General features: G+C 40.3%; 3 protein-coding genes across 3 annotated transcripts; 1 reads left to right on the forward strand and 2 right to left on the reverse strand.

Moving 5' to 3' along the window:
* Positions 1–556: 556 nt before the first annotated feature.
* LOC134753370 (uncharacterized) lies at positions 557–2,765 on the reverse strand. Its single transcript, XM_063689255.1, has 2 exons — positions 2,268–2,765; positions 557–1,223 (listed from the first exon to the last, which is right to left on the reverse strand). The coding sequence occupies exons 1-2, from the start codon at positions 2,623–2,625 to the stop codon at positions 562–564; spliced, it is 1,020 nt and encodes a 339-aa protein (XP_063545325.1). The 5' UTR covers positions 2,626–2,765; the 3' UTR covers positions 557–561.
* A 456-nt stretch (positions 2,766–3,221) lies between these two features.
* Positions 3,222–5,007, forward strand: LOC134753072 (uncharacterized). The gene is made up of 2 exons (XM_063688834.1): positions 3,222–3,472; positions 3,740–5,007. The coding sequence occupies exons 1-2, from the start codon at positions 3,298–3,300 to the stop codon at positions 5,005–5,007; spliced, it is 1,443 nt and encodes a 480-aa protein (XP_063544904.1). The 5' UTR covers positions 3,222–3,297.
* A 1,543-nt stretch (positions 5,008–6,550) lies between these two features.
* LOC134753073 (uncharacterized) lies at positions 6,551–10,483 on the reverse strand. Its single transcript, XM_063688835.1, has one exon. The coding sequence runs from the start codon at positions 10,481–10,483 to the stop codon at positions 6,551–6,553; it is 3,933 nt and encodes a 1,310-aa protein (XP_063544905.1).
* Positions 10,484–12,374: the final 1,891 nt, after the last annotated feature.

A 12,374-nucleotide genomic window follows, 5' to 3' on the forward strand; every position in this document is an offset into this window, starting at 1 on the left:
ATGCTACCTGGGAAAAGTTTCGTGACTCCAACGTCTTATTGTAATGTATACTTAGAAGTATATTTAGTAAATTACTTGTGACTATACTTGATAAATAAAAATACTAAATGACAAAAACGTCTCTTATTTACAAAACAGGATTTTATTTATATAGGTTTTCGAGTGCCTCGTAGAACAGAACGTGGTTGTCGGAGCAAAATGCTGTTCAGTGTTGGGACATGTCGCACTAAATATGCACAGCAATCATATATTAAACGCGCATGCAGGTTGTATAATGAAAAGTGTATGAACGCGGATATATTTGGCAGTTCGTTAGGGTTATTTAAGAAGAAAGTTTATTCTCTATTAAATTAGTATTAAAGCTAGGTTAAGTTATCTCATTATTTGTTAATTTCACTGTTGTCTCAGATAGCATTTCATAGTATTAAGTTTTATTAATAATTTACATACAGGAAACTATAGGTCTACATTGTAATAAATTCTAGCTGTCAGCTTATTCACCTACATGTTTTATAAGACTGTTTGTTTCTAAATAAATTAAAAACAGCACATGACAGAACATCACTTTTCCCCGCGCCTCCTAACCCGTATCCTCCCCGCATACTGTTCTTCGGCAAACTTTTGAAACATAAGCTCGGGTGATCTCTTCATCCTCAACTCTAACCTCTGAAGCAGTTTGGATTTTTCAAGACTAGCTTCCTTTAACAACTTCGTGGAGGCCGTGGCGGTTTTACTCACCCAAGCGTCGTAATACGGCCTCGTATGTTGGTCGACGGACTCCGGTACCCATTTCGCTATCTCAGTAGGCATTGAATCCGCACTTTTGAAAGACGGCGAAGGCACTGTTCTTTTACGCAGCCGCTTTGTGCTTGTTTTACTACGTTTTACAGCAATAATTGGTGTTTTTGAGTTTGGTTTAGGGTCTCTAGGTATTTTTATGTGCAGCTGTTTTCGAGCGTTCTGCTCGACGAAGTTTACCGCTTTGTATACGCGCGCGTCCATTTTCGACGTAATGGTTTTTATCACCGGCTTGGCTTTTCTAGTGATAATTTTGTCTGTTTCTGGTGACTTTTTGTGCTCCACCAAATCGTCGGGCTTAGACGAGCGTTTAAATTTCATAGCGCTGACGGCTCTGTGTATTGAAGCTCTATCCGATTTTTTGGCATCTCGAAAATGTATTGATTTTTGTTTTTCGTCATACTCAAAATTATGCTTTAGCGGATCTGTAAAAAAACACCAAATAAGAAAAACACTACGTCGCCTGCCTCGTCAAGCTTATTATAGTAAGTAATAAACACTTGTATGAAACACCGACAGGACAGGTTTCAGAAGATATGTATAATTTAAAGTACAAAGGCTTGCTCCCTCATAGGTATACCTATGAGGGATCTCCTCCCAACTAAACTGGAACTATAATAGTTTTACCTAGATGGCGCTACTGACATTTCCTTGCAACCTAAGACGTAAAATTACCCGACCGACCACTGCCGCAGGCACAAAATGTAAGTAATTGTAGGTACGGAAATTAAAGTAGGAAAAGCACCATCTATATCTTAGTGAGTTCTCTGAGGGAGTTGAAAATAGATAAGGGTTTCTTCTAGTACATTAGCTAGGAATATGTGGAGTGATCTGCCGACTTCAGGTATACCTCATTATAATGAGCACAACACTATACAGGGTGGCTAAAAAATAGTTATTTTTTTGCCTTATACGGCTAAATACAGTACTAAAAACTAATATTTTCGGGCTGCTTTTCGGGACTGGGAAGTAGGTAGACCCCTACCACAGAATAAATAGTAGTGCTAGGTACAGAAGATTCACTCTCTAACATAACGCGTCTATTACGACAGATATGACTGCTAGGTGGCGCAAGCGCGAAGAGGCGTCCGTTCCGTAGCGGTGCGCGACAACCTACTATGGCTAGACACCAAAATTGGTGTGGGCCGCATGTACTTGTAGTAACGCGACGCGACGAGTGAGCCACGCCTGCCCCTTTTTTTTTGTTAACGGAGTGGGCGAATGCTGTTACGCACCGTCCCCCCGGCCGCGAGAAGATGATGATTGATGAAGATTGATGGGGGGGTGTGCGGGACTCGCCGCTCCTGTCCCCTCTCAACTGGCGAGAGGGGAGGGAGAACCTGGCCCCACACCCACTAAACCCACTCCGGCATTTCGTATCCTCTCTGCCGTTTGTGGGGGCGCCATGGGATCGAGTGCACTTTACCATCCCCCTACTTCTATACTAAGTAGCCTACATGTAAACTCACCACTGAATTGACTAATATCTTCGTTCCTCAACACCTCATGCCGCTTAAATGTGTATCTGTCCTTAATTCTCTTGCGAAAATCCAAAGATTTTTTCACGTTCACATCTGCGCTTGTTTGATTCTCAAAGCTGAAAGGAAGAGACTCGGCGAATGTGTTCGTCGAACGAGACACGAGATCAGTTTTCACACTTTCTGCTTTCGCTGTTTTAAATAGCTGTTTAGATACTTTCTTGAGGCATTTCTTGACGTCGCCACGATCGCGAGGACCGGACGAGTGAAGCTCTTTGTTTCTACGCATCATGTCTCCGCGATCTTTGTATCCTAGTTGGATTTTTCTTTGATTTTTTTGCGTATTCATATTTTAGCAATTGTTCACTGTAATTTTGATAAATGCCAGGTTTTCGCTTGAAATGTTCATTGTTTGTCTTTTTGACGTTTGGATTTGACCCATCTAGATTATGGTATTATTTTAAAAATGCGTTAGGCATTTTTAACTTTTTTCAGCGGAACATTGTGATCAAAATTGTGATCGATCAAAGGAGAGGGTCAAAAAAGTTATCCGATAAAATGTGATAGTACCTAATGAGGGCTAACGCGTATGAATTCGCCGCTAGGGGCGCTAGTGTAGATGGTGGTCTTTTCCATAGTTCGAAATGTCAAATGTCACTTGTCACTTCAATGACTGACAGATGTTCTATAGTCTTTTGGACCACCATCAACAGAGGCGCCAACTGGTGAGCAAAAAAACGAGAGCCCTCATTGGTACCTAATATAGACCTATATCTACGTCATATAATATACTACTCTTTGATCTACGTGTAGAAGATTTAGGTATCTACCTTTTTCCTCATAAAAAATACGCTTAGTTTAAAATTACAAACCATTTTATTAAAAAAATCCAATAGGTACCTATCTTAAATATTGACACTCAAGTGTCATGGTCATTGACATAAATAACAAAAAAATCAAAATGTGAGTAAAAAAAGTAATTAAAAAATATACAATTTCGCCGTAATGATTCATCGAAACTATGGAAGTATTATTTGGAGGGGCGTTGTTGAGATCTAAGTCTTCGAACAGAGCCATCCCTAGTACCACCAGGAAAACTAACTTGAGTACCGGCGACGTGGGGCACAAGATGGGAAATATTAAAAGGCGTGGAGTATACGTTGAGAAGTGGGTGAACTCTAAATTGCCCGCTGAAGGTAAATATTTTGAATCAAAGGGATATTACTATGGCTAGACCCCAGAATTGGGGGCGGCCGCATGTTCTATGTTTATTCCCTGATCCCTATAAGACAGGTTTAAGTTTAGGGCTCTTGTAGGTACCTATTGCGTTCATCTTCTGCATAGACAAGTAGGTACCTAACAGGTCGGAATTATGCAGACTGACGTCAATGAACATATAAAAGTATAGGTTACATAGATTATAGATACATACTCGTAGGTAGTACAAAACTAACTATTTTCAGATAACAAAAGGCATAAATCGAAAGCACAGCCAATACCTAGGCCACAAGCACCCAAATTGCTAACATCTGCCCCGAAGGAATCCAACATTTCGACCTACACTCGCCTCCTGGGCACTGCAGACCCCGCGGTCCGATTCATAAAACGTAAAAAGAGGACCCTTCCTGAAAAGCTTCCAAATCAGAGCTCCAGAACATCAAAACAGTCAAAACATGAGAATAAACCAAGGAATATTGTGGAAGAGAATAAAAACATGAACAAGTTCAGATCCAATAAACAGAATCACGCAAAAGACGCGGAAAGTATCACGACCCGAAAGGATCTACAAACGCCATCAACGTCTTCGAAAATAACCCGAGACTTATCTTTCGATACTAACTGGTCCACCATCTTCCCGAACAAAGAAAACAGAGATAACACTACTTTATTACAGCAATATATTTGCAACTATGACAGTAAACCAAAGGATGATAAATTAAAAACTGCAGAGGGTAAAGACGATCAGATCTATACCTTTTTCAAAGACCTCATCGAGGCAGTTTATGACGAAGAGGTAGCTACAAATCCTGATGTACACAGTCGCAAATCTTCTGATATCAAATTTGAGATAGACGATCCTGTAGCGCAGAAACTGCAAGAATATAATTCCAAGCAATACACAATCGAAGACCAGGATTTCGTGTACGATCAAAGTCGTGAGCTGGCGGATTATTACAACAATAAGTCGCGATTAACACCACATAAAAACGTGAAGCGAAGAAAGAAAAACATAAAAAAATACACGTTTACTGATAAGTCTGCATACTTGAAAGAAGAAAGCAGGCCTAAAAAGCCTAATCTTCTAACCCTTTTGAAAAAACAATTGGCAATAGATTTAAACACGCAAGAAGAGCCCGAAAGCATGTACGACGCGCTCCTGAACATTGCTAAAAATAAACGGAAGCGTAAACAAATATATTTCGAGACAACGAAAGAACCTAGCGATATAGAAAGGGTATGCAGATTTAAGCGTCGAAGTGTCATTTCACCAAGTCCGAGAATGCCGAAAAGGGTGAGAAAGACGAGTAGGTGTGATTCTAAAACTACGGGTGGAAAGCGAACTGAGTCATTTACTTCGACAGAGTTTGAATCTAACCATTCCTTGGAGGTGCTGGGTTTTGATTATGTTTTGAAGCCGTATACGGAGGCATCGGAAGTCGAAACGGCGATCAGTAGAATCACGAACTTGAATGAAGGCATCATGACAGTCACGCATCATTGGAAACCTTGAACTGTTCTTTATAAGGTAGGGGTTTTTTTTGCAACCTTTAGCCGTATGTTGCCAGGTGAATAAATATGTAAGTCAGTTAAACAACTTTCGCTATGGGACCAACACAGAAATGCGAAAAAATATTAGGTGCCGTACTAACTATAGTTGGGTGGATTAATAGCCTTAACACAATACCGCACCGCACCAAGGTCACGGGGCGCCGCACCCACAAGTGAGAGCGATAAAGATTTATCTCTTTCTCGCTCTCACTCACGGGTGTGGCCCACCAAGGTCGCGGTGCAGTGCGGTAGTGTGTTACGCCTATTAATCCACCCAAATATAGTTAGTCAAGCACATCTTGTCAGTAGGAAAAGGCGGCGAATTAAAAAAATGTAGGCGCGAAGAGTTATCGGTCCATAGAAACTTTAAATTTCGCGCCTTTTTCTACTGACAAGATTCGCTTGACCAACTATACTGTCAAAGATTCAAAGATTCAAAGATTTATTTGTTCAACATAGGTAAGTTACAAGATGTTAAATACATATTTCAGTATCACTATGTCGTGCCTATTGGCATACAAATTCAATAAAAATACACGCTATGTGGCCGCCTCTCCCCTAGCCGCCTACGGTATATAAATGAGACCGTAAAAAGGGGAAAGGCGGCAACAAATATAATGTTACTATGGGTGTAAAAGTTATAGAATGCTTAGCATACATACCTTCATATACTATGAAGGATTCTTCATCCTCGCTCTCTCTGGACCTCTGCTCTACTCCAGGGCCAGAGGAGCCTCAGTCTCTGCTTCGCTTAATTTATGGCGGCTGTATTATCGCACCGAGATCTGTGGGTGAAATTGCTCTATGAACATGGTATTCTCCTAACAATTAACCCCACACATAAATATAACATCTTTACTAGCGAGCCACATCTTACCCGGCCGGATGTAGGATATATCAGCTACCAATGTAGCCGCCCTTCGCAAAGTGTGTGCTCAGTACATGCATAATACGTGCTGATAATGGAATACCAAGCGACCGTAGTCATCTCTGCACTCCTGCACAGGATAAAGGAGAACCTAGCAGCCAAGGCCACAGAACTCCTAGAGTCGGCCACCGTTGTGGTCACTCTTACATATTGATAAAGGAGACGTCAGCAGCCGAAGCCACCCCTCTCCTACATAATCTATAAATTACCTAGTCCGCCTTACCTAAGATGGGCTCCACACAACTTCCACGGCGGAGACCGTAGCAAGTTGTACTCACACAAACTTATTGCTTCCACGGCGGAGACCGTGGCAAGCCGAAACAAATAAGGAGATAATCGTATAGAGAAACCATACCACCACTGCGAGCCACTAAGCAGATAAAATACTTAGCTTTAGATGATTCTGGACAGCTGTAGACTTCCTCACTTTATATCACTTTCGAGAACTCGCGCGCCTTGCTTATTCACACGCGCCATATTGTCTTTTACTGCTTTAACCTTCACATCGGATTAACTTACCACAATTCCACCTAGAGGGCGCTGTTAGGTGTTGCCGCAAGGAAATTCGTCTTGGGTGTTATAAATTCGCGTCTGTCGCGACACTCCCCGCCTCAGGCAGAAGCACAGCGACTAGATTGCTGGTCCATTCTTTAATCTTTTCAAGGGCCCGAAGAGCTGCGGCTCTTTTAGGTCTTGATTCGTCTTCTTGTCCTTCTGGCGCAATTTCCTCCAAGTGGTGTAGCTCGGGATCAGTGTGGTCGTAATACTCGGGGTCGACGACTGCGAGTGGTTCTGGTTCGGACATAGACTTAGGCTTAGGCTCGTTTAACTTACTAGATGTAGACTCTACTACTTGTTTGAAGGAACTCCTTTCCTCTACTGGCGAGGCATAGGGTAGAACTTCTTCTTCTGGATCATCTCTAGCTGTTACTGGAGTGAATATTTGTTCAGAAGGAGACTCAGCAACGTCTTGGACGTCAACGTTCCCGCAAGATGGAGGTGGAAGGTCAGGAAGCTGCAGAGGTTCTTCTGCGCTTTCGTTATAAGGTGATGTTTGTTTACAGTGTTCTTCTCCCTCTTCGATCTCTAAAGGGTAGAGATGCGTGATAGATCTTGTGTATTCGGTATCTCCTACTCGTACCGTGGCAACCCTACATAATCCATCGGCGCTTTCCCTTAAAGATACTATTTTCCCAACTTTCCAGTTGATCCTATTCCTCGTGTCACCTTTAATCTGCACGATTTGACCTATCTTCGGTTCTAACTTTGAAGTCACCCTAGGTTCTTTAGGGTGGTGGGAATATCTTTCTCTCAAATTTAGGAGGTACCTGTTCTCAAACATCTCTTTAAACTCTCGTAGAATTATCTGTGCTTTCTTCCAACCTTTAATTAGGTTATCTTTAGTCACCGTCCCTTGTGACGTAGGATCCTTATTCGACGTTTCCATAGTAATACACTTTCCCATGGTAAGGAAGTCTGATGGTTTTAGTACATGATCAGGCTCTGAATCCACGTATGTTAATGGTCTTGTGTTCAGAACTGCTTCAATTTCTTTTACCGCTGTAACGAGCTGGCTGTCGTTCAATAGATGTTTCTGTAAAGTTTTCTTCATACAGTTCTTAACTAAACCGACCAATCTTTCGTAGAAACCTCCATGCCATGGTGCTAACTGTGGTATAAATTTCCATCTTATCTCCTTATCTAAGCAGTATGGGATCTGAAGAATCTCTGAGAGTAACTTATAGTGAGCCGCGTTATCAGACGTTATCAAAGAAGGTACTCCTCTTGTTGAGATCATTCTACGTAAGGCCATTAAACCTTCTTCCGCCGTTAGGTCCTTTACAACTTCTAGATGAATGGCTCTTACAGCTAAACATGTGTAGAGGCTAATCCACCTTTTGCAACTGCCATTCCCATTGTTAACTAGAAGTGGTCCCAGGTAGTCTGTGCCAACGTATGTAAATGGAGAACTATAATTAACCCTCTCTTTCGGTAAAGCAGGAGTTTCCGGTAGTTTATATGGCCCTCCGTCATGTTTCTTACATTCAGGACATTTCCTCAAAATATTTTGAACTTTGCTTCTTCCTTGTGGTATCCAGTAAGTTTCCCTTATCTTGCTTAACGTGTGACTCACGCCAACATGCATATTTTCTCGATGAATCTTCATTATAGTTTCGTTGGTGAAGTCTGAATTTTTCGGTATAAGTATAGGGTAGCGTTTATCAAATGACCAGTCTGCATGTTTCATACGACCTTTACATCTTAGTAAGTCATCTATGTCTTTAAATACGCCTAAATTCAAACTTAAACTAGTTACTTTTCCTTCTACCTCTAGAGGAAAGTATTCAGCTTGAATTTCTTTCAACCTTAGAAACTTATCATCTGGCGTCTGATCATTTTCTTGTGCGGTTACTTCTTTTGCGGTTGCACTATGTCTCGTTTCCATCGGACTAACTTCGGGTATGTCTGGATCAACTGTTTCCATCGGTTCTTCTTCTTGGATTCCAAGACCCTCCCCAATCAAGAGAGAACTGGTTGGTCCACTGCTAGATGTAGTTGGCCACGTCTTAGGATCTTCTACTATAAATTGTGGACCAGTCAGCCATTTCTCTCTGTCCTCTCTCGAACAGGTGGGTCTGGTGCCTACGTCTGCTGGATTCAGGTCTGTTGAAAGGTATCTGATCTCCAGATCTTTATTCTTTCTGATCTCTTCTACCCGCCTGGCAACGAAGGGTGGCAACAGTTTATCAGATTTGCACCATTCTACAACAATCTGGCTGTCGGTCCACAAGACTTGCCTTACTATCTTCTGCTGAAGAAACTTAAGAACGAACTTTATTAGCCTACTGCCAATCAGTACTCCTAAAAGTTCCAGACGGGGTATCTTGAGACTCTCCTGGTCTTTTACCGGTACCAGACGGGATTTTCCCATAATGAAACTTCTCTTTGAACCGCAAACTAAAAAAACTGATGCTGCATAAGCCTGTAGAGAGGCATCTGTGAAACAGTGTAGTTGGTAGTTCCTTTCCATTGGTGTCTTTATGTAGCATCTGTCCACCGACACTTCTCCAATGGCTTTCAAATTCTGTCGGATTATGTTCCATTCTTCCGTTAGTTCGCTTGATAACGGTGAGTCCCATGATACTCCAGCCTTCCAAAGTCTTTGTAGAAAAAGTTTAGACGCTAGGGTATAGGGTGCAGCATAACCACATGGATCGTAGATTGATGCGATAGTCTTCAGTACTCCTCTTTTTGTTACCGCTTCCTCTTGCAAGTTAGGCTTCAACTGAAGAGTATCCCTTTTGATGTCCCATTCTAACCCAAGTACCTTTACTTTATCTTTTTTATATGTATCAGAAACCTTCTTCATGAATTCCTTAGAATTCGAACTCCAATCCCTGAGTGACATTGAAATATCTTGAAAAGACCCTTTTAGGTTTCTGTAGAGCTCCATCGCTTCATCCGTAGTGTTGGAACCCGATACAAAGTTATCTACATATATGTCATTCGCTTTCTGTTTGACTTGTTGGTCTTCCGCTTTGGACAGGTGGTGTTTGATAGTTGCATTAAGTAAAAACGGTGAAGAAATGACGCCGAATGGTACTCTACAAAATCTAAGGTATAGTAGGTTGTCCTGAGATACCGGTTTAGAGGTATCTTTGAGCCACAAGAATCTGGTAACATCACGATCCTTTTCATGCAACGCCATCTGTAAAAAAGCTTTCTCAATATCTGAGGTTAAACCTATTTGATGGGTTCTAAATTTTATAAGTAAGCCAGTGAGGTCTTCTAACATGAGTGGTCCTCTGTACAAACATTCGTTCAGACTTTTCGTATCCTTGCTACTCTTAGAGCTAGCATCATAAACTATCCTCATAGGTTTCCCTCGATGATGTACTCCGTGGAAAGGTAAGTAATGCACGAGGTTACCCATTGACATTCTTGAAGTAGGTACTATTTCTATTATACCTTTATCTAATTGTTGTTTAAAAGTATCGCTATACGCTAGTAACGTGTCTTGATCCATACGCTTCAATAAGCTTGATAAGCGACCAAAGGCCATTCCAAAATTGTTAGGTAAGTCAGGTGGATAAGTTATCCAAGGCCAGCTTACCGTGTAACGATTATTTAGGTTAACTGTAGTATCGTTGAAATACTTGATCGCTTCTTCTTCTCTAGTTGCTCTTGGGGAATCACTGATACCTATACATTCTAGTTCCCAAAGGCTCTTTATGTCAGCATCACAAAGAGGTGGGTCTGGTTGATGAAGCTTCGTTTCAATGCAAGTCTGAGTGTAAGTCACTACGTACGGTTCGTCACTAAGTTGTGATTCTGTTCTACCACTTATTATCCAACCAAGGGCAGAGTCGATCAGAAACAGGTTACTGTCCAATTGTACTTTCTTCTCATAGGTTATGTTACAATAGTACTCGTTTCCGACCAGAATCTGTACTGGCCCGCTTAACGAACCGTCATCCGCTAGTACATATGTCTCCGGTAAGTCCTTCATCTTGACATTAGGTATGTACCCTCTTGAAATACGTTCTACGCAGTTAACCCGTATAACTATCTTCTTATTTGTTCTTGACAGCAACTGTAGAGTGACTATAGGGCTGTGTATTTCTTTAGGAGGATCATCACCAAAGGTGAACACTACTAAATGACTTTCTTCTTCGACGGGAAGCTTCAATTGTTTGATTATTTATTGGTATTTGAACACTTGAAAGAAACACTTATTCAATAAATCCAGGAACACATAATTATAATTATAATACCTGCAAAGAAAGTGTCAGCTTATATCTATACACAGCACAATTGTTATGAATGATATAATATAACATAACCTGTCCTTTCGTAGCTAATTTATGTAAAATAAATTGGGTATAAATTCCCTCAAGTAATTTTAGTTCAAATGACAGGTACTAAATCTTTCCATATCTGTGATTATTCAAAATAACCTCAAATAAAACTTTACTTATGAACTCATAAGATCCATTAGAAGGGAAGTTAACTGTATTTTGAATTTCCAATAAGAGTATAATGAAATGGAAAAATACCGAACTATCTATCTTAGAACCCGTGAGAATGTTCTAAAAGGTCCTGTAACTTGTGAAAATATTAAGATCCGCCATGTTCTAGAAGTTTCTACGACTGAACTTTATTACCATACCGTATAAGCTTATTTCATCTCGTAAATTTCTAGAAAGTTAAAACAATTCAATAAAAGGATGAAATAGACCCGTAATTCACACAATAACGAAAGAAACTTCATTAAATTTAATACTTTTCTTTGTTTTAACCTTAAAATAATCATGGCCACCGCATGGTTGTCCTCGACCACGCCGGTGTAAATGATGATCCTGTACCTATATTTTAGAATAAGGTACTATCACTACAAAGAAAATGTTTAAAAACTTACCGAGATAGTCTAGTCCGAGTAACTTTGTATAATCAGGGGTTTTTGTCAAATCCGAGGTTGTCTTGTCCGGTATGGTTGGCGGCGGCGAATTCCCTGTACCTTTAAATTTTGAGCCTTCTTGGGGAAGCTTGCGACTGTATCAGGACCGGCCACCAACAATTTAAAATGGCGAAGCGAGTAAAGTGTAAGGTTCAGCAGTCAATGTTGCCAAAGTCGACTCAACTTCTCCCTAAATTTTTATCAAATACGGAACGAATCTCGAACTCTTGTTGAAAATTCTCACGTTTTCCAAGCTAATTCCTTGTAAATGATGATAGACTCTATTTCTTGGAACCAGATAAAAGGTATAATATGATACACGAAGCAAATAAAGAGTATACAAACTCTCATTTACTACGCGCATATTTCTTATAAGATACCAATTAGTCATTATGATTCTTTTTTACCTTCTTATCATACTCCTTTTGAATGTGCTAATCTTTTAAAAATATTAAACAATCAATTTATCTTAAATTCATAAACTTAAATATATTACCTCTTTATCACTAGGTATAGTTTGCTACAACGTAACTACCTAACCGTCTAATTGGTAATTAATTATCGCATAACTTTTCAAAGTCGAATCCACTTAGTAACTAAATTTTTTCCTTTTCTTTAGTTATCTTGATAGTTCCGATGATCCATGTATTTCCGCCGACTTCTTGGGTAGTCTTCCTGAAGTGGCAACACCTGTCGCTGACTTCGGGCCTTTCCTAGGTGTCTAGCCTAGTCTATTCTTGCGATTATGTTGGTAACTCTAAGGTACTATTACTCAATAGTATCACTTAATATAAAAATAATAAGTATCATAATTGATAAATACAGACAAATGCTTCAGTAAATTTTATTTTTATCTCTGTATATTCTTCTTACTAGTTAGCTTCTCCTTTCTAATTGGAAAATAAATACATCTTTAATAGAAACGTCTTTCTGCCATTTCCGT

This window comes from Cydia strobilella, chromosome 26, assembly GCF_947568885.1.
Source record: "Cydia strobilella chromosome 26, ilCydStro3.1, whole genome shotgun sequence".
NCBI lineage: Eukaryota > Metazoa > Arthropoda > Insecta > Lepidoptera > Tortricidae > Cydia > Cydia strobilella.